Below are 22,814 nucleotides of genomic sequence, written 5' to 3' on the forward strand. Positions count from 1 at the left end.
AAATCAAAACAATCAAAACTTTAAAAAAGAGTAAAAATCCTGTGTCCATGTGCAACTTCTGATAATCTGCAATATTACTTTTCTATATCTGGCTATATTATTACTTTTCTGGACATATTTATATTTGTAATTATGTTGATGTGTATAGAATGCATAATCATGTGCAATACATCTGTCTATTTAATAGTACCATGTGCAGTATCAGGAGCAATATAATCTTTTCTTAATCACTGTGTACAATTACATTTGATATCATGCACTGTCTTTGAATTCATAATCTTGTGCAATAGAAGTTCTTACTACATAACAACTGTCAATACTCCTGTGAATCTAACTGCCACCATTGCTTATTTCTGTAGATATCTATTGTAATATTGTTTTTGTATCTTTTGCATTAACCCATACACTTTATATTTTCACTTATATTTGAGTTGTTTTTTATATTATTATCTTATCTTGTCTTGTCTTATCATGGAGTAGATGGCAACGTTAAATTGGACTTTATTATTTCCATAATTACATTTTTTGTTTTTGTGTGTGAATAAATTGGGGTTATAACTTGCATTGAAGTTTACCTTTGGTGAGTTTCCTGGGTAATGTTAACCAGGTTTAAAGGCTTCACAATCAATTTCCTTCCTTGTTTATTATAGGCTACCTAACCTGATTTTCATCAAGAAATTACAGTAGCTTTAGAATTATATATAGTAACTTAGTTTAAAAATTAGGCTGATTGGTCCTCATCCTGATAAGTAGAAAATGTCAATTAAAGTTGAGTACTACCTCTTTAAAGAGTAACTGCACAATTAAACATGTTTTTTGAGCTGTAATCTAAATTATATTGCTGTACTGAAACGCATCAATGCTGGTATTAAGACAATTCTTACCACATTATAAAAATCTGCATTTCATGGGTTGGAAATGGCTCAAACATGCCATCTACTGTTTTAAATCAGCCCTGAACCTTGCCAGCTGACGGTGACGTAGAGGCGACCATTTGGGACAAAGCTACAAAATTAAATTTATTTTTAAAAAAGAATGTCAATGCCTGCCAATCACAGGTGGGCGGTACATCCCCCTGGCCCCTGTCTTTGAGAGGGAGTCTGTGAAACAGTGCTAATTTTCAAATACATCCTGATCGAGACACATCATTCACTCGAGCAGGGGTTCCCAACCTTTAGTGTATTTCTGTGTGTTTCTCAGGCTCTGCTCCTGACTGAATACGGATCGGTCCTGTATTTCCGTGAAAACCCTTTATAAAGCATAAAATACGTCTTCACACGCTGTGATTGAGATGATGTTAGGAGAGGAGCAGATATAACGCAGACCTGTTTGTGTTTTGATGCTCATACCTGAATCAATAACGTTGCGATACGTCCATATTTCTGTGCACAGTTAAAGTATAAATTTCGTCATATGCCCATGTGCTGTGCAGTTCATATATTTCACTGATAAACATAGAGCTTTAGAGGGGCATCATGATCATTCCAGCTGAATTGGGCTACTTTTGAAGTGTCTTTAGAGGCACGAGGCCCTGTGCGTTTGCACACTTCATACAACCCATGCGACGGTTCTCAGACACCTATTGGCTTTCGCGGCCCGGTACTAAACGACCTACGGCCCGGTACCGGTCCGCGGACCGGGGTTTGGGAACCCCTGCACTAGAGTTTACACTATTTTTGCTAGCACATTGTACATAAGCCCTCTAGCTAACATTACGTTACCACTCAGACACTGCGCCCATTCTCTCTTTCCCTTGCATTGCCTCGGCTCCAAAAGCTCCAGCATCAGGCATTAGTGGGGCTGGAGCCCCGGCTCGACCTGATAGGGCTCGCAACCACCACGGTCCTCCAACACACTGAAGTGCTCTTCAGGGGATTCTGGAGGGGAGAAGTCTTCCACCTCAAAAGAGCCCTCTGTGGCATATGTGCCTTGTGACTTGCCCACTTTGAACATTTTTCCAAATTGAGCAGTGGGTTGAGTTTTGGTCACACCTGTGGGTGCAGTTACACTTTAAATGTGCTTTAAATGAAAGAAAAATCACACGCGTAGTTACACGTCTGTCCACAAGATGGCGACCTGTAACAGAAGGACAACGTCAGTTTGCTGCCGGGTTCGCTACGTCACTTCCTCTTATCTTGTCCTTGGCAGCAGTAGCAGCAACATCCTCGCTGTTCGGGATAAAACATGGCTAAACTGAGCAAAGAAACCAAACAGCGGCTGCAGCAGTTGTTCCAGTGCGGCCAATTTGTCATCCGATGGGGTTTTATCCCAACTGTGCTGTACCTCGGTCAGTATCTGAACAGGAACAGAGGGAAATACAGCGGGCTGGGGACACATGCTTAGCTAACGTTAGCCAGTCAGCTCTCCACTACTATTAGCCTTCAACTATGAGCTAATGTTATTATTTTGTTTCATCGCGGATGGGCGTAATGTCGCTATAACTTAAAACCTTATATGTTGACCCTTATTAGAAACAACTTTTGACATTTGTAGAAACAGCATGACTTTAATAATATAAGTTTTACGGTTCAAATGTTGCTAAATTAGCATAAACTGAATGGGCTAAGTAGCAGTCAAGTGTAGCAGTTTAGCAGATACTTCAAATGGCGGAGAATATGCAGGAGAAATAATGTAGTGCATGTATTGTATTAAGTGATGAAAGTATAATTTAAGGGTGAGATGTCGAATCAATGATATATTGAGGTCACTTCCTGTCGACTCTCTGTTTGAAGTATATATAGCAGCAATAAGTGCATGGTAGGTGGTTTATAACTAAGTCGTAGACTTGTCTGTGCATATGTAATGTAGGGCAAAATGTCTGGGCATGTCATGGACATGTCTAAATATGTGGTTGTGATTTGGAGCTAACATGGGGAAGTTAAGTTTGCATGTGTGACCTCACAGCCGGTGGAGTTGCCCTCTGGGAGAGAATCTTCTCATTTTGGAAAGACCAATGATGATGTCATACTTTCTCCCTGTCACTTTTACTCTCTTTACTCTGCTTCCTTTTTTTTTTTTTTTTTTACACACATACAGTATCTCTTTTGAAAGACATTCACTTCTTTAGGGCAGGGTTTTCTTAAGTTGCATGTGTTGGCTTTTTGTTGCTCTTGGGTTACCACGATATTAATCTCTATTTACAGGCAGGGTTGTGGATTTCCGGGATGGCAAGTGTTCTGGTTTCTGTAAGAGATAGACTGATATGGTTTTTTCAGGGCTGATACCGATATCTATTATTAGTAGTCAAGGAGGCCGATAACCGATATTTGGAGCCGATATTCATTTGCAGTAAAAGTGAAAATATTGGCGTCAAAACTTTGAATAATACAAACTCCAACACTTAACTTTGTTTAAATGCCTTTAAGCATATGTTTATTAAACAAACTAACAAAAAGCGCAGGGAGTTCCCAGGGTCAGCAGCATCTCTTATAAAGTTAACGGAAAATTTAAATAAATAACTTCCTGAAGTTTTATAAAGTAAATAAAACAAAGTTAAATAAAATTTGCAAAGAAATGAACTCTTATCGGCCGTCGGATTAAAAAAAAAAAAAAAAGAAGAAGGCCGATGCCGATATGCATCAAAATGCCGTATATGGGCGCTGATAATCGGCCCGGCCGATAATCGGTCTATCCCTAGTTTTTGTTTGTAGTACGCTTATAATCCGAATAATATTGACCAATCGTGTATCAGCAGGTTGCGGTGTATGCAGGAAAAACAGTCCGTGTGGAGAGTGAAAGCAAGTCCGCCGTAATGAAATCCCGGCTCCCATCGGCGGTCATATGATGATGATTTATCTTATTAATCTCTATAAACAGACATCTCCATGCTAACAGCTAACAATCTTTTCTAGATCTAAAATTCAACTTGAGATAAATTCGCTTGACGCTGTATCTCAAAAGCCGTTCAGCGTTCAGATTTAACAACTTCCTCGAATGCATCAGATCGATCCAACCTCAGTTCAGCAAACAAGCATTTTCTTCTCCTTTTGAGGACCGACCTGACAAAGTTTCATTTTTACTTTTTACAAATCTGCATCATGATGTGGAAATTTTGGCAAATTTAAGACCCATTAATGAAAGTAAATTACCAGAAAAACAGTTCCTTTTTCTGTAAACAATGCAGCACCATAAAAGGAAGTAGTTATCTCTATCCGCCGGCTACATGCACCGGCATGTTCACCGTTGTGCCCAGAGGCTATATCGTCGTCAGATTATAGCCGATGGGATCTGAGATTACCGCAATATGAATCATGCTGCATGTGTCAGGCAGGCTGCCATGATTTGATGGTATTGAAACAAATCAATTCCATTTAATGATTGTTAATTTATGTTAAAAGTTGATAAAAATTTAAAATATTTTAATAAAAAATGTTTCTTTACTGTTGGTCAGAAATATGAGGGTCTTCATTTTATGCTCCAAACAATTGATCCTCAAATACCAGAGGACTTTAAAATAATCGGTTGAGCTGGATGAGCTGGATGAGCTGGATGATGCCATTAAGTCTTCTAGGAATCTCTCTTGTCCTTTCTGAAGAATCTGTTGCCTCATGGTTAACCCCGTTCTGACCATTGATTAAATGTAGAAAGAATCTTGGGAAATTTGGCTTTTCTGTGTGGGTGCGTGCGAGTGAGGTGACGGATGTGACTCAGATGTGCTGTTCACTACATTTCCGATGTCAAGGGCCAGTCACTCTATTCCACCAAAAACATTTCTGATGTGAAGATTTCGAATGAAATGTTGCTGCTGACACACTGAAACACTTGCGAGGTCAGCAAGGGGCAAGGGAGATAGGTGATTGTCTTAAGTGCTCAAGTCATTTTACAAATTTAATAGCAAATAACTTGCATGTGTATATTTAATGTACTATGCTTGCAGCGTGCTGTAGTACAGTTCTTTTGAATGGACTTGATTCTGTTTTTGTTGTGTCTCACTTTTCTGGGCACTTTTCAGAAATGCAAACCAATATCATTAAATCTTTTTTTTATGGTTTTGTTTTCTAGGTTTCAAACGAGGAGCAGATCCAGGGATGCCTGAACCCACCGTCCTGAGGTGAGAACGAATTCAGTTCTGTTCAGTTCAGACGACGCAGCAAGCGGAGAATGGTGTGAAAGTCGACGCAAAGAGGAGTTTTCACACCTCTGCACTACGAAGACGTATTTCCTGTGGTGTAGGAATAGTTGGGCTAACTGTCAGATAGACAGTGGCAGCAAATTAATATCTCAAGTTCACAGCTTTTTGTGGCGTTTATTAAAAGGTTGTGAAAAAATTGAAAACTTGATTGTGATATTTGACATTTTGATGTCAATCAAATTGTGATCCTAATTTGCCTACATTTGGAATTGAAAATTATAAAGCTGCACATGTGGCATCTTATCCACATGTTAATCATTCTTTGAATGTACGATTTCTTTAGTTTTCATACAGAAAAATTGACACTTTCAGACATTCACAAACCTCCCTTCACCCAAAGTCTCCAATCCTATTGGCCAAAAAATATAAAGCTTACCCTACATGTCACATTCGCCCATTCACACACACATTCACACACTGATGGCAAGGCCTAAGTGCCGAACTCCAATCAGTATCTATGCCCATTCATACCCGATGGCTATGCCACCGGGAGCAATTTTGAGTTCAATGTCACTCGACATGTGACTGTAGCAGTCAGAGATCATGGCCCCAACCTTCCGGTTGAGAGACAACCAACTTTACCACTTAGCCACAGCCACCCCAAGATGTAAGATAAGATTTAAGACAAGATAGGATATCATAGAAACCAGTCATCACCCTGCTCTCCTCACTAGCCAGCCACCTGTTTCTCAGATGATCAGGATATTGCTGTAATAAAGACATTTTCTTTTCTGCAGGTTTGATTTGTATCATGTGCATCGACCTGTCAAGATGTTAGCAACTTGTAGTTGGAAGTGAAAATGGAGATGCATAGGTTTAATGTATATAATAGGGTTAATACCTGAAGATGTAATGTGACAGGTTTAACTACATGTTCCAGTTTAAAAGAACCTTTTCAGTAATGAAACGCCAGAACTTGAGCTCTGTGAGTGAGCTGTGGATTTGGGGCGTCTAGATTAACCTTTATTTTTCTTCTCTCTAGTTTACTATGGGGCTGAGGAGCGTCTCCACACAGCACATCCCCTCCTGTCATCGAGACCATGTGACCCACAGGTGATTGGAAATCCAGGAAATGGACATTATTTTTTTGGGCTTTCTCTCCATAAATCATGCTATCGAATGTTATCACCGGCCATCAAGTTTACAGCCACCTCAACAATACACATGTGGGGAGCGTGAGCTACGTGGACAGAAGATATTTGGATTTATGAGCCGAAATCAAGACTTTGTCCCTTCAAATATTAAGTCTTGACCGGAGTGTCCGTCTGCATTATTTTTGTGAATGTGTGACGGCGACGTTTGGATACACCGTTCATTCCATGTTTTTCGTCTTTTTAGTTTGTAATTTAAAAATCTGAAAATAAATCCACAACAAAATGTCACTCTTGTCTCTACTAGCAAAAGTCATGTTGATGCTTAATTGTAAAACAACCACTTAAAGGGCCAGTTCGCTGATTTTCAACCTCAGTCCTATCATGCTATCATGGGGAGCTAATGCCATTATGGTAGATACAAATGCCATTTGGCTCTGTGCCTTTGGAGGACGCTATCCGCTTCTCCGATGGACCCTGGAAAACCTCCGTCAGACTACGTAAAACGCGTCATCTGGTGAAGGCCAGGGAGCTCGCTAAACTACACTTCATTAATCTAGGACGCCCGCCTCTGATGTCATGTCTCGTTCAGAGGGAGGGGCACAATGCACACTGGGAGTCGTAGGAATGTAGAATGGGCAAAACCACGAGCTGTTTGTACAACTTTCTCCACAGCTATGGCACCAATTTCAAATATTATTGCTTCTATCGATTACAGAGAACACCAGCTTTGACTGACAGTGGCTTGCCAGGGGCGAACTGCTCCTTTTAAGTCTTGCAGTTAAAAGTTTCTGTTAAAAACAGAGGAAACTTTGCATATAATCGTATGTTTCATCGATTTGTAAGATCCATGTTTTAAAGTTTGAAAAAAGTTCTGAAAGTTCAGAAATATGATTCAGGCAAGATTTCAGTTTCACCGTCATATATTCCAGCCTTACTGAAAATGCAAACCTAAGCACTTTGATCAAAATCTGTAACAGTCGAGTTTGCAGAAATGCACAGTTGCAAAATGAGTTGCATCCGGGCAATGATATGAGACGCTTGTCTTTTTTCCATATGAATGATTTATTATTCACTTCTGCATGTGCACAGATTATTCCAAACAGCTCCTTGCTTCAAAATTAAATAAACAGGAAATTCACTTTAATAATGATAAATGCAAATAAATAACAGTTAACTGTACTTTCAGTGTAAAATCACTGTTACACAAAAATAGATAACACAAGTAAAACGGTCCCAAAATTGCTGCTCAAATAACATCAGAAATAATATTCAGAAACTCGTCAACACTCAAATTCAAGCATTTTTAGTGCGGAAACCCCACAATAAGAGATGTTCCTCTGTCAAATAAATAACACTTTCACCATAAATAGATTAAATAAGTTGTGCAACAGTGGCAGATTGAAGCCCCGAAGCCTTTAAAACATACAGAACCTGCAGTAAGTGCACTTTTATCCCTTAAAAGATGATGGAAAAAGGTCCCAATTTCCCTGAGGTATTCCATCATAACTGATTCCTAATTCTTTCTTTTTTAAACGTGGAATTTGATTATACTTCCTCTGGTCATTTCCCTTCTTCTGATCGCTCTTTTGCCTTCGGTGAGGAAGTTGCGGAGCTGGAGCAGGATGCTGCGTGCGGTCATCCTCCTTTGGAAAGTGTTGGGGCCGTCGAGCTCCTTCAGGAGCTGCTCCTCCTGGCTGCTGGTCAGCTCAGTGACGCGTTCAGGGTACTTCATCTGTGGGGAATAAATCAACAAAGTGTTAATTTCCCAGCTACAGTTTGCAGATTAAATACAACACTCAGGAGAAGCTTATAATTACAGCAGTGTATATCTCACTTTTTCTTTGATGAGGCTGACCAGAATGTCGCAGTTGTATCTGGCATCGGTGATGTTTTTGGAGTTGCTCGGATATTCCTTCTCCACCAGCTTGAGAAGAACTTTGTATTTAAAGAGACCCTGGACCAACCTGTGGAGACAAGCCTCCTGTTGAGAGGACAGAAAATCACTGTCACTGCCTCAAATGAAACCAGATCATCCATCACTTTCTGTTATCATGAAGGAGGAGGAGACTTACCTTGCTTAGGTTGGAGTAAGGGCAGCTTTCTGGGAGTGAGGAGATTTTGTAGTCCTCCAGAACATGATACTTCACCTGATTTTTAAATTCGGCTTCAAACTACAAGAGGGGAAATGAAAAGAGGGTAAGATGATGGAGGTCAGGAGTGCAGTTCTACAAAAAAAAGAGACGCCAGTCGGCCAAATTTAACTTTAGAAATGACTCAGAATTACCCTGTTGAATCTGCAGGGAAGTTAAAGCATTACAGCTGTAGTTAAAGTCCTCACTAAGCAGTTGTAGAGTAACAATATACATACATACATTGTATACAATAATGATTCAGTAGTTCCATGGATGTCCTAAGAGATGAGTCTTACCTCTCTCTTGTTATTGTCAGTCACACCAATGATCATATCCCAGACATTTGAGGCGCTTAGAAGGTCAGAGGTGTCCTCCCCCTCCTCACCTGAGGGGTCACCTGCCGGGCTGTCGGTGGCATCGACTTCAACTGGAGCGCCATGAACGACCTGCAGCAGCAAAGCGGCCAGCGTCACTGCAGAGAGCACGTCTGTGTGGAGAAGAAAAAAGCATGAATGACTGAATGAATGAAAAGGGGAAGGAAACTTCCACCACGGGCTGCAAATAACTTACTGAGAGTTGAGGGCATGTTGCTCGGTGGGGAAGCACTTGTCAAGTCTCCACTGATGCTGAGGGCTGTCCGTCAGGGCAGGAAGGAGTTGCCCTCTCTTTGCAATGGGACGTCTTTATATATTCTTAGCCGGAAGGAATTTCCCAATACCTCACTGAAACCAGGACCGGAATTAAATATTTGCGTTGAGCATCCGACGCCTTCAGGCGTAAGGGGGTGGGAGGAAGAAATGAGGAATATTAAAATACTCACATTAGTTGGCGTGTTTACCCTCTGGCGCGGGTTATTCTACACTCATATAGGAATTAAAAAAGATGTAACGAAAAAGATCAGTACTTGCATCTGTCGGTTATTGATGGTGATTGTGATAAGGTTGTGTGAAGTGTCGGTCTTTGAAATTAGTCAGTGAGAGCGAATATTTAATGCACAAGCGGCTTTAACAATTTTGTCGCTGGTTTGAATGTGATTATAAAGTTCCCTAAAATCCTTTTAATAATAGTAATCATTTTAATAACATTTTATTATAAGATTAGTGTTCATCTTTCTCAACTTTCTACAGTAGTTACTTAAAACTTTCTTCCCCAAAATTAGCAACACTTTCCTTGTGTGATGTAACATGTTTTTCCCCTCACAATACCAACAGTGATGATCAATAACTCTCACAGTGCATCATCAAATCTTAATCTGCTATTACTCTGGTGATGTATCTCAGGAATATGTTTCCACACTTAGATTATTTATGGGGGAATTTACCGTACAAAAAGTTTTAAAGAGTCCAATAATATGACCATTTTATTATTTCCCACACTGCTTCAGGATTTAAAACCAGATTTCTTTCGATAATAATCAGCGTAATTACATTCAAGAAAATAAAACTAATATGCATATTTCTTTATAACTGCCGGTATTTATGGCTATTTACTTTTAACCATCCACTAACTGATTATATATTCCACATCCTACCTAAAAATAAACGTTTTAATTTCTTTGTTAAAGTAACTTATTTCCCACACAAACACCAGCGGGTGGTGTCCCCATCATCCACTAGTGCATTCCTGACCTTATTTTTAGGGTAACTACATATTTTACATAATCTGGTCATTTTACTGCTTAGCTTTTTGAAAGTTTCCTGCGGCTCTGAAGGAGCTTCTGGTTCAAAGACGTCTTCCTCAAAGTTAAAATTACTTATAATTTACATTTCCACAATGTGAATATTCATGTCGGCGATATAGCAGTACTCTTGAAGTAGTACAAATATGTGTTTCCCACTCTATCAGTGTAAGTCAAAAAGCAAATACATGTTAAACCTTGGTCATATCTTGGCATCTGAGTTACCAAGAAAAGAGGAACCTTTAGATACATGATATCTACATGTACATGTGAGTGTAGGTGATAAGCTAAAGCAAAATGGAAACATTTGCTAACCTGTGAATCACATAAGACTTTTAAGCATTAAATTCCTAAAAGGACAGTTAACTTCCTGTATTGCATGTATCTCACCCACACCTGGCTGACCCCTTGCCCCTAAGGAGCTATTGTGTGTGTAATTACAGCACTAGCTTATGAAGCAAAAAGAAAGCTCGGTTTGTTTGCGCTGTTGAGTTTACACACTAATAATTAACATTTTAAGTCTTCTTGTTATCCTTTTTCATATTAAAAGTTTGCATTTTTACATTGTGACTGTTGCATTTCAAACAGCTGTGACAAAAGATCAATGGCTATTGATCAGATCAATGGTTACTGATCTGTTTTAGAATAATTTTATTTCCACTAAGCAGTTAACACAATCTCAGTTTATTTCACTATTAGATTTGTTGTCCCAGAGTTATAATGTTATAATTTTCTTTGATAGATCTTTACGTCTTTCAAAAAGTTAATGTTGGGACACCACAGGGCAGGAGTCTAATCCCACTGATATTCTTGTGTGAATACAACTTTAGCTATTCAAGAGGAATAGATAGCTATTCCTCTTGAATAGCCATGTATTTAGTAGTTTTTTAAGTCTGGATCTTCTGGTGGACCAACCAACTGATCAGCAAGGCCAAAAAATACAGATTTAGAACTGAATTGTTTGATATAGTGCTGTGAATCTGCACTTGATTGCTCTTCCTCATCAACCAGATGTGTGTCTCAGTAAACTGAAATTGTATTTCAAGTACTGAATTTGAATTGTGAGAACTGAATTTCCTGCAGCTGGTCTAGACCGAGCGGAATGTGCGGTTCAAACACAATCGTGAGAGCTGAATTTTAATTTTCAGAGAAACTGAATTCAATGTGAGAACTTTACATTCAAGTTTATTCAAGTGGAACCATTCAAATTCAGTTTCTAGTGACACATGCAGTATATCTGCGCTTAGAGGAGGTAACAAGTGAAGGACAAGGCCTCCACTTTCACCCATACATCACATTTCATCAGTACATGTCCTATAAAGACGACAAAAACTTGGGAGGTTGAGCTAAAAATAGCTTCCATACCAGTTTATTTGACTTCGCCTTGAAAGTCAATATTGCTCGCCCAGCGTTGATCCCTCTCTGTTATCAACACAATATTATCCAGCAACATAACCGGACAAGCAGTATTCCACAACATTGGATAATGTAACTGAATGCACAGATTGATCTACACCATCTGCAGCTAAAAGGGAAAAAAAAAGATAATATAAACTAATTAGTAACGGCTATAACCGTGGGTTGAGGCTAAACAACAAGCTTAAGTGTCTCCTTCCACAGCACATCAGTCATTCGTGTAATTCCTGTTTGTGACGGGACCACCCAAAATTGAAATCCTGGTGGCCACTAATTGCTAGGCACTGACCCCTGCATGTGACCCCTGCTAGCTGCAGAATGGCATCTAAATTTCCTCCCCTTCCAGACATGATCTACATGCTGAGATAACACAGGTAAACAGGGGCGGGTCAAAGTGATGGCCTTGGTTAAATACTTAATTTTGAGCTCCAGGCACCAAATTTTCTTTTAATGAAAAAGTAAAAGAAAAGTTATCTTCCTCCACCATCGTACAGTTGTGATTTAACAACTTTTTCTTCAAATTCTCCTTCCAATACTAACTACATGGTTAAATATGTGACCATTAGTGCTTTACTCCACAGGCTACGCAAACTACTTTGTAATCAAAATGTTCAATGCTGTATAATTCCCCCTGCTGCTATTTTCAATATGAGATTGTCCCTGTTTATTCAGATTACTCATGGGGAAGCCGGAGAACTGTTGTGTCTGGAAAAAAAAGCAGTAACCTGCACCGCATTTGATGCAGTGTCTACTAAACGGAGGATGTTGTAAGAACGGGGTTGTGTCCACTTTGTTTCCCGTGGAGTGTTCTCGTACTTTCAGGGGATAATTTGAGACTGAAGTTGTCCATCCTGGACCTTTCCTCTCCGCGCTGTAGGGCTTTCCTCTCCACGTTTTACAAACATACCTATTCCATATCTGAACCGTACTTTCACTGAAGCGCTTTCAGGGTTTGATTTTTGATTATTGTGCTCAATCAACTTGTTTTGGAAGAAAGTCTGTGATGGAAATATCTCTGACTCTCATTTCTGCTTTTTTGTGTGTGTCTAAATTAATAGTTTTCACCACAGTGCCACAGCGCACACACATCAGCCACGGACAAATCTACTTCTGACGTCATTCAGCTTTAGAATACAACATTTATCCTTTCTTTCATACTCATTTAACACTTATTTTTGTATAATTTGTTTGGGATGCTCCATTGTGCTAAACTTCTCTGTTTTTGTACTTTGCATTTTAAAAAAGTTGCTTTACACTAAGCAGCTTAGCAAATTTTATTTAACGTTTTTTCTCAAAGACTGGAGCTCTCAAGTACAGTAAGTATTCTGTTCTAACCTTTTAAACATCCACTTTTTCTATAAAATAATGATTCAAGCGAAATACAACAAATCATGGCAGCAGTGCACAAAGTGTAATCCACCATTAAGATCCAACCGACATGGATGACATCTCCTTAAAGTGTTGAAAGACATTAAAATATAAACGCCTTCCAAAACAATGAATTCCACATTGCCTTAAGATACAAAAAGGCAGCTTGTTGGGTCAGTGGTAAGCTCTGTCAAAACACAACAAGAAGGTCCTGAGATCACATCTGACTGCTGATCGGAGCCTTTCTATGGTACTGACATTTGGTACACAACGTTTATAACATGACAAACCCCACAGGGACAAGTAAGAAGCATACAAACTGATGGCTCACACTACAACATTTATGGTGACGCTGCTCATTCTATTGCAAGTGGCTGATTCACTGCTCATAGCATGCTGGGATCCCAACGAGATACTATTTTGTAAATAAACCTTGTGGGAGGTTTGAAATGACTCCTCAATTCACACTAATAAGTGACCAGCAAGGCTTGGCAGACGCAAGTGTAGGCCAATTGGTAGCGTGCAGTGGAGCTGTGGTACCGTCGGAGCTAATTTGCAACCCCCCCCCCGTCCCTGGATGAGCCTTTAAATACATAAAAGTCCACAACAAATACACACAAGACAGTACAAAACAAACTCAACAATACAGAACATTATAAAATACAAAGTATCAGACAATGAAACAATAAGCACAAGATCATACACGACTAATGTAATAACGTTCAACATCCTCAGGGGTGGGTCCTGACTTTTTTGACTGGGGGGCCCTGGAGCACCGACATATGCGGGGGGGGGGGGGGGCATGAAGACGTGTCTGCACACACGTCTAAATAGCATTTATTCACAATAACTGTCTCCATGAAAATACTTACATTAAGGTCTCATACTGTTGTTACATTTATGTGTCACAGTATAAAGTACCAACAAAAGAAAATTTACATTGAAATCAAAATGCCACAAAAACTACGAACAACCAGGGCCGGCTGTAGCCCGTCATGTGAGGGTGGGCTGGTCCAAATTTTAGGTGGGCAACTTGGACGGTGGGTAGCTGAGAGGTTAGAGAAGTATTTATATTGTTTCAAAACCCTGATACCCACAGCGTAGGGTTCGTTAACAAAATGTGAGGCACAAGTACGAAGAGGTGGGTGTGGGGGTGAATTTTTATGAACAAATTAACTAATTGATTGTTTTCTGCTTTATGCGTTCATCATCAATTAAATGAATTCTTTCCATAGTTGTAGACTTAACTTAAACAATCCGTACATAACAAACAAACACATACTATATAGTCATAGATTTCACCAAAATTAGGGGATTCATGTTATGTTTCAGTGTTTGCAAAGAAATATTTGTTGCCTTGTTCCCCACTTTTGACATATATGCCTTCTTCAATGCACTCCCCAAGCCGTTTAAATAACCATGGGACTCCTGACGGTAGCAGACTTTATCCTGTCTTCCTCTCTCTCTCAATCAGTGGATGGATCCCAGTATTATATTTTATTTTTCAAATTCAAATCTGGAGCCAAAGAGTTAAGTGGTGACAGATACACTGAATTGGAGCAGACCAGTTAAAAGGCCCGAACATGACGAGGGGAGGGGCTTGGTAGTGGGCTACTTTGGAGACGGGCAGTAGGTTGCTCACCCAAGAAGAGTTTAGAAGCGGTAGCCAACGTGTATCACAGACATTCTTTGACTCTGGCCAAGACGCACATTTGGCTACCTCCGCTAGCAACCTGTTGCAACAAAGCACAATAGCTTAAGTCTAAAATTAAGTCCCGCCTCTGACTGGGCAGATCAATCAGTGTTAAGGAATATGGGGTAGCTCAATGGGGGGGCCACTCAGAAATCAAATGGGGCCCATGCCACCTCTGTTCCTTGAGAACAGAGTCTGCAGCTAAGAAATGAATGAACAAAAAAACATACAGTATTCAGATCTTTGTAGGAACTACACCATCATCTACTCTACTGTAAGCGATATAGGCTAATATATAACAATATTTCTGCTAACTACATTCTTGGAAACATTAGTCTGCATATTTGCACAAGTCACACATCAGCAGGATTTCCTCCCGGCTTCCGCTTGCTTGACAGTTTCGTTCTTCCTCTCAAATTTCTTTTGAAATTCGAAGAAAGAGAAAAATCAGTTTGTTGCACTTTCCAATCTTCCCCCAGGGTTCATCTTCCTGCACATGCGTATATACGAGAAGTCATCACAGATCTTCACATGTAGCTCCCCACCTGGTCTTCCTCTAATAGCCTCTGGTCTATTTAAGACAAATAATCAGATCCTTTTTTTTTTTGTTTCATTATCCATGAAACTGAAATTCATAGAAACGTCGTTTTGCGGTATGTTAGCTGTAGTATTTTCATCATGCAAAAATGGTTTAACCAGTATCATCACGGTAGATGGGGATTTTCAAACATAGTTACTTTATCATTAAACATACATTGTATTTTCTAATATCCAATTTAATACCAATACATGCTCTGTATGTCTTCTACTAAATGCACTGACATTTATATCACATAGCAAAGTGTGTCCTTTTATTTACCAAAAAAACATGCAATGCTAAGCTAACACACACAGTTCATTTAATCTCTTTTAATAAATTGGTTGGTAGGATAAAATCTTCCATCATAGTTTTTATTGTAATATTCATCCTGATACAATAAAGTTGAGCTGAGTTGTGAAACCATAATTAGAAATAACCAGATGGGAATGTTCGTCCTTAAGTTCCCGATATTACCATAAAGCAGCCTCGCTCAGTGATTTGCAGTATTAGCCAGTAATGGTCGTAATACCAGTGTCTCTTTCAAACCTAATTCCATTGAGTCAAATTCAACCAGAACTCCTATACTGGAATAATACTTCATGTGTGCTAGTTTGTGCTAATGTTTCTAAACACATCTTTAATAGGAATATACATCATTTGGACACAATATAAACTGAAATGATTAAGCCGAGATTTTAACACGGTGCTGCACTACACACGTAGTTAATTTTGTTTATATAGACAGGGCCCAATAATGCAGTACCCAAATTAGTCAACACTGTTCTTCAGCAGTGCAAATTCCCCAACACATTTGCAAATATTTAATTACAAAAAACATGCAGCCAGGGACTTTGTGTCGCATCGGGGTCTGCGTCATTAGACTTGTCCAAATCAGAAGTTATATAATTGAAGTGCAGCCTTGAGACAACTGAGGGTCCAGCCGATAGTGTTGGAATAACGTCTCTTTGAAGGTAGCCGGATCTTGTGGCTCCGTTCCTTTGCGGGAGCTGTTCAAGAGAATGGCAGAATAATAAAAACAGCAGAATAATGTAGGAACAATTAATCAACGTCATTGATTCGTCAAAATGTATGATACAGCTCTGTACTGACTACAGAGGTGTCAACAACAAAAAAACACAAACTTGGTGGAGGTTTATAATGTTGCTCACAGTCGGCACTATGTTGTGGTGACATGATTCCGCTGCACGTGACCGAGTATAGCCGAGTTCCAGTTGAAAAACGCTCCCTGTGGTCATTCGGCATAAAGGGGAGTGAAGGGCTCTCACCTACGACTCGGTTCCCGTCGTTCGCACCAAAGAGCCGTTCAAACGAGTTGGATCGATGATGACTCTATAAGTCAAAAGAGTGAATACTTATGGATGCATACTGTTATTTAAATAAGATCTGCACATAAAAAATGAAGATCAGATGTGAAATAAAAAATATTTAAGTGTAGTGCACAGGCACTTGCTGATACCCATCTGTGGTTGAAAGTAGAGCTAGAGGATTGAATCACAATTGTTTCACAAAAGCTTCCCACAGGGTTTTTTTTTATGTTCAGAGATACTTTTTTAGATAAAAGACTGAAGTACCTGATCCCAGGTGTTCTTTCATGCACCCACTGTCTGATCTTGTATTGAGCAATGCCTGATCACATGCCTTTGAAATTAGTTGACGGTTTCCAGGTTTTCACAGACAAAGTGGCGACTCAGGGGGTTGGAATAACGCTCTGACACTGACTTTCTCTTCTGTCTGCAGTTCTCCTTGGTCAAGACTAGATGGCAGTCACGCAGCTTCTATGATGAGAGGTTTTTCAGTTCTCTCTGAAGGAATGACTTGGTAATGCAACAGTAAAGAAAGGACAGTTATGTGCTTTGCTCACACACTTATTTATCATCTAATGGCTTTTTAATTGTCTCAGCAGGAAAAGATTAGCATCGCCATGAAGTCCATCAAACGTTTTATACCATATGTTGGAAGGAAATCTTTTGAGTCTCATCTCATGTGTTCTCTTAGTGCAGGTTTATATAATTGACTTTAATAACCTTAATGTCTAATATCAGTGTTTGAAAGGTCAAACTACTATAGTCATGCTAGCAGCTTTGTTAGGCTGTACTTACTGCCCTGTGGTGCTTTGAGCTAAACGCTAACGTCAGTGTGCTAACATGCTTACAATGCCAAAACTATTATCAAGAATTTCTTTTAAATATTTACCATTTTTGTTCAGACAGTTAGCATGCAAACATTTGCGAATTACCACACAATGCTAACTACTAGCTGAGGCTAAAGGAATGGCAGCTAGTTTTGCATGTATTTTGTCTTCACCCAAAGTACTGGCAAATTGAAAATTCAACCTAATGATGGCGCTATGTGGAAAAGTAAGGAAGACAAACACAGTTATTACAATTCCTCACATAGTGGTGGGAGGATGAAGCAACCCATTGTCATTCCCAAGGCGTCTGTTACCAGCACTTTGTCACGGCTTTGTGCGTCTCATACAACCACAGATGGCTAACTAATGTAAACCCATTGTCAGTGTAAGACGCTCAGAGAAACTGTTATTAGCCACCTAGCGAAAATAAAATGAAACTCTGTATGGTTGTTAGGGGCGATAAATGACAGGACTATCATCTGGGAAACTGGGATTCGAGTCCTGTGTGAAACCAAAAGTATGTCATGATGTTGTAGCCAACCATAACCATGTATATTCTGTTTAAGTTTTTAGGCGCAACGTTACAAAACAGACTGTTTAACATTAACAGGCAGGAAGATAACAGATGCTACCATGTGGCAGAAGAGCTACCTTGTGTGTCTGGGGATGCCAGAGCGGTGCGACAAAGAGTTCACCAAGGTAATGTCTACTCTGGGGACTATGAATATTTATACAAAATCTCATCTCAACCCATCTGATAGTTCAGATGTTTCAGCTAGCTAGATCAACCAGCTAGCTAGCATGGCTAAAAGTGTTTTTGTCAATCATACTTTGTAGGGCATTTTAGTTAAAAAAAAAAGCAGAGACAGTATCAGTGTTTTCATGGTGTGAGCCTTGCTTCTGTTCTGTAATACATTACCTTATCTGTCATATTGTGTTATACAGTAGTTTCAAGTACATTTTAATATGGCCGCCCTCCCCACACTTTTCTTTCCTCTCTCATTCTTCTCTGTCGTCTTGTCTGCTGTCAGTTTCTCCTTCCCTAACTCATCACTAGCCAGCTGGTTTCTCACCCCTTCTCCCATCCTTCCCTATCTCCTCTCCTCTCTCTCTTCCTCGGCCCCTCCTTTCCTTTGTGCCTTTTTCACAGGCCTCTTCTTCTCTTCTCTCCTTGCCCTTTTTTCCACTTCTTCCCCCTTCTTCCAAAGCCAGAGAGCTCCATAAGAGACGGGAGGAATTGTATCTCCGCTCACTTTGCCACAGGCGCTCCTCAATATTTAATCAAGAGTGCATTTGTTTGAAGAGAGCTCGGAATATGTGTGCGAGTGAGTGATAAAGAGAGATGTCCGACCATGTGTGTGTGCAGATACTGTATTTGTATGCAGGAGGCAGAGGAGGAAAGATAGAAGCGTGCGTATTTGCGTGTGTGGTGACAGTTTTGGGATGAAAGGCTTTCTCCAGTCCTATGGTAATTGGTTTACTATCTAGCTCTCCCTGCTTCGGCCCCTCTCTCTTTCCCCATCTCCTCCTTCCCCTCCCCCTACAATCCATTCTTGTCCCCATGCATCATCATGTAACACTATGGTACTGTATAGTTCTTTATGTGCACTGCTATGTAGGGCTCATTCATTCAAACGCTGTACTATGAGGTTTGTTTGATTTTGCTGTGTGTGCATATATGTGTGCGCATCAGGCGGCTGGTCTCGGTGGTCCCCGGGGAACACAGAGACGCATATTTCATCATCCCACAAGAAAGCCCAAAGTCCCCTTTTCTTCTTTTGCTTCTTCAGCAACTCAGCAAACAGTGTGTGTGTGTGTGTGTGTGTGTGTTTTCCTTATTTCCTCTTTCACTTTCAGGCTGCTGCTGAATGCTGAAAATCTAAATACATTACAAAAACATTTTAATGCCTTTTAAGATTCACTGGACAGCTATAGAAAGTCGTTTTCAAAGGTTACTTCATTGCTGTCCAATTTGACACAACTACACGACCGCAGAGTGCCACTTTGTACGAATTATGATAAAATGTCCAATTTGTTTATTTCAGCGTGTGCAAAATCTTCATCTTCAGCAGTATTTTTCGCAGAAGTATCTCCTTCTCACAGATGACCGTCTCTCCGCTTCCAGGCTGTCCACCAAATCCCACAAGGCAGCAATCTGAATGATGATCGGAAAAAGCACTGATGGATTTAATACTGTTTAGCTCTACTTCAGCACTTTGGTAGATCAAGGCACAAATAAGGCCGGACAACAGATTTCGTTTCTGCAGCTGAGCGGATCACAAACATAGACATTGCTAATTGTATATCCAGGTTAAGAGGTCACCATGGTATCAAAGTTTCCAACGCAAGTAGCAAAACCGTACCCAGCATACCCTGCTTTATCGTCTATTTTACTCTAAATGAGACCTTAAAGAGCCAGTTCGTCGATTTTCAACCTCAGTTCTATCATGCTATTATGAGGAGCTAATGCCATTACGGTAGGAAAAAAATGCGATGTCACTCTGTGCCTTTGGAGGACGCTATCTGCTTCTCCAGTGGGCCCTGGAAAACCAGGGCCAGGGAGCTTGCTATACTACACTCCCTCTAGGACGCCCACCTCCAATGTCATGTCTCGTTCAAAATCGTCAGGTCTCTTGGGCCGTTCCTTTCAGAGGGAGCGGCGCAATGCACGCTGGGTGTTGTAGGAATGTAGAATGGGTGAAACCACGAGCTGTTTGTACAACTTTCTCCACAGCTATGCCACCAATGTCAAATATTATCGCTTCTATCGATTACAGAGAAGACCAGCTTTGACTGACAGTGGCTTTTTCCAGGGGTGAACTGCTCCTTTAATTTACAAAACTTACTTTGAAGAAGACTTGACAGAGTCGCCCCCTGCTGGTCATCAGAAAGAATGCATATTAAAGGTACTTTTAAAACCTGAGGCTACACCGACTTCTAATATAAAGGTTATGGTTGTGTTCCATCTTAAATGTAAGCCTAACTGTGTTTAATCATAAATGAAACTAATACTTAACAATATATGATCTCAATACTACAATGCTTAAAGGCCCTGAAAACCACATCCACACAACACAACAGCATCCACACAGTTCAGATAAAGAAAATCAACTGTACTTTTGAGGGTTGTTACGAACTTATGACTATTTATTGTTATAGAGAAATACTTAGAAGGAGGTTTAAAGGTGGTTTAACAGCTATTGATGTTTTCTCCCTCCTCTCTTTAATCACTGCACTCTCATTACACTGTTACCACAAACTGCTGTATTCACAGACAAAGTAGACTAAAACCTGGCATGCTTATGTCTTCATTGTTCCAGCATAATACAGATCTGAACCATAGACTGTATAAAAAGATGGATGACATGGCAGTGAAGCTGAAACATCTCTATCGCCCCCTGCTGACTGGCTGCAGTATAGGTCATAAAGCCCGCCTCCTCCATGTTAACAGATGGGACATGAGTCAAACTATAAAATCAAAATACACGTCAAATAAATGCCACTTGTTGTACCTTGTCAGTGTTCTTCACTTGTACAACTGCAACCTCTCCGAAGGCTCCTTGTCCTGTACAGTAAGTGAGTGTTAAAAAGCCAACTTTTTGTTGTTCTAACTTTAAATATTTTGTTCCTGAAACCCAAGAAACTACTTTCAGTCTTAATCAAGTTTTCTGGCATGCAGCCATCTGAATCTGACAACCGAGGAATGAAAATACAACAGTGACAACAGCTTTGTTGTGTTGAACACCACACTGAAACAAATAGAGGATGAGAGAGTAATACTTGGCACATTTTGATAACACTAATACTATAAGGCTTTGTCCGTGTGTAATCTCAGTATTGCCACAGGAAAGGTGACAAGCTGAGTGTATAGCAATGAAGACAGTGTGAATTAGGTCATAAGATTGTGTTGAGTTTTACAGAGCAGATCACTGTTCCTTCCTTCATAAGAATCTGGATTGAGCGCCATCACACTTGAGTTCAACATGTTAATAGATGAAATGTAGCCCACAGCTCGCTGGGCCATTACCTCTGACAGCGATGGTGTTGGTATAATCTGAGTCCCCGAATGGGGCCTATTATCCCAGATTACAAGTCCTATCAGGAAAGCAGACTCGACATCTGAGTTGCACAACTGAACCCGCTGCACTCGAGCTGAACTCTGCTCAGATTTATGTCCTCTCGAGTATCAGCCGCAGATTCTCCCGGATCAACTGAATTCAAATTAATTCTCTTTCAGATCAAATTCACTTGAAATATTTAATCAAGTTGAATGCACTTTCACAGCTTCCCATGAGGACTGGGTTCTTTTTCCACCATTCAGTCAGTTTCTCTAAAGAATAGCTTCTTATTATAGTACCAGGGTAGCGCAATCCTTTATTGTTGGACTCAGATTCAAATAAGAACAGTTTCATTGTCTATAAAAATGTTACAGCAATTTTAAAACATACTGGATACATTACTTGGACTGCTAACTTGCTTGAGCGGCACTAACTTGCCTCAGTTTGTGCCTCATGTGTGGTAACCTTACAATCAAGTTACTGAGTCAAAACGGTTTTAAAAAAGCTCCAATCTTACAAAAAAACAAACAAACAAGAAACGAAGTAAATTGAAATTCGGCTTTTAATTGAAGAGTCTTATATATTCCCTATACCGCAAGGACAGCAGAAAGTGTTGTTCCATAATGGTTTTTCAGAGATTGGTTGGTATTAATTCAACAGGAAAACATGCTGCACTACGGTGGCCCACAAGGGCAAAACTACTCGAATGGGCCAACAAGGAGAAACAGGCTGCAAACCGAGAAACAATTCAAGCGCACATGCAAAATCAGAAACGTGCAACCGAAAAGTGCTGTAAATAAAAAAAAAACATGCGACAAAATGCTGAAACAAATGTATAAACAGCGCCCCCTACATGACCGGAGCACTTCCATTGCGATGATATGCAGTGTTTTTCTGATGCGTTTGTTTTTAACCTTTTACATGTGTCTTTGTCTTTGTATTGTTTATCTATTTGCAGCTAGATTCTCGTAATAGAACTCTTTCAGGCTGTTGCAGCAAGTTTGTCCATGTAAGCCACCGTACGTAACTCTGTGACACTTGTGTAATGTTGAGCCCTGCTGATATTTGGATATTAAATTTTAACAATAACGCATATAAGCAAACTGGTTTTAAGTGCATTTTACATTTGAAAATAAGCTTATGAGTAACCTCTGCTAGACAATAGTGAAAGAAGAGAATCACTATCTTCCCAGTACTCATGTCAGACACATGATAATATACCTGAAACCAGTTGATTGTTTGGGGGTTGGGCGGTCGGTGCACTGACTGCAATACCCGCTGATACCTGATACTGCCTAAAATGCAGTATCAGGCTGAGCAGGCATATAAAGGCTGACAATGTTCTTTAATTAAAACTCTTTACATAATGGTGCATTTGTGTGCTGTTGTAAGGTGACATTTACATAAATGACACAGGCCTACTGTATGTGTGAATGGCAAAAACACGACTATCAAAACAAGCAAGCAGTTTTACTATGTGTTGTTTCTTGTTACTTTTTGACTGACAAACTC

At 40.0% G+C, this 22,814-nt stretch overlaps 2 protein-coding genes across 2 annotated transcripts; one reads left to right on the top strand and one right to left on the bottom strand.

The window, feature by feature from the left end:
• The first annotated feature begins 2,142 nt into the window (after positions 1-2,142).
• tomm7 (translocase of outer mitochondrial membrane 7 homolog (yeast)) lies at positions 2,143-6,507 on the top strand. The gene is made up of 3 exons (XM_069681857.1): positions 2,143-2,287; positions 5,002-5,050; positions 6,114-6,507. Exons 1-3 carry the CDS (start codon positions 2,185-2,187, stop codon positions 6,127-6,129), a joined length of 168 nt encoding a protein of 55 aa, XP_069537958.1. The 5' UTR covers positions 2,143-2,184; the 3' UTR covers positions 6,130-6,507.
• Positions 6,508-7,753: 1,246 nt separating this feature from the next.
• Positions 7,754-8,944, bottom strand: LOC138609407 (interleukin-6-like). Its single transcript, XM_069682056.1, has 5 exons — positions 8,928-8,944; positions 8,654-8,844; positions 8,298-8,396; positions 8,060-8,206; positions 7,754-7,957 (listed from the first exon to the last, which is right to left on the bottom strand). Exons 1-5 carry the CDS (start codon positions 8,941-8,943, stop codon positions 7,754-7,756), a joined length of 657 nt encoding a protein of 218 aa, XP_069538157.1. The 5' UTR covers position 8,944.
• Positions 8,945-22,814: the final 13,870 nt, after the last annotated feature.

Source organism: Semicossyphus pulcher, unplaced genomic scaffold (genome assembly GCF_022749685.1).
Source record: "Semicossyphus pulcher isolate SPU_LCO1_2020_fin unplaced genomic scaffold, fSemPul1.0.p SCAF_5, whole genome shotgun sequence".
NCBI lineage: Eukaryota > Metazoa > Chordata > Actinopteri > Labriformes > Labridae > Semicossyphus > Semicossyphus pulcher.

Coding starts and splice junctions, on each gene's coding strand:
- tomm7 (XM_069681857.1), top strand. CDS start 2,185: ATGGCTAAACTGAGCAAAGAAACCAAACAGCGGCTGCAGCAGTTGTTC. Junction 2,288..5,001: donor CCCAACTGTGCTGTACCTCG/GTCAGTATCTGA, acceptor TTTGTTTTCTAG/GTTTCAAACGAGGAGCAGAT.
- LOC138609407 (XM_069682056.1), bottom strand. Junction 8,397..8,653: donor CTGACAATAACAAGAGAGAG/GTAAGACTCATC, acceptor CCCCTCTTGTAG/TTTGAAGCCGAATTTAAAAA. Junction 8,207..8,297: donor CTTACTCCAACCTAAGCAAG/GTAAGTCTCCTC, acceptor TCCTCTCAACAG/GAGGCTTGTCTCCACAGGTT.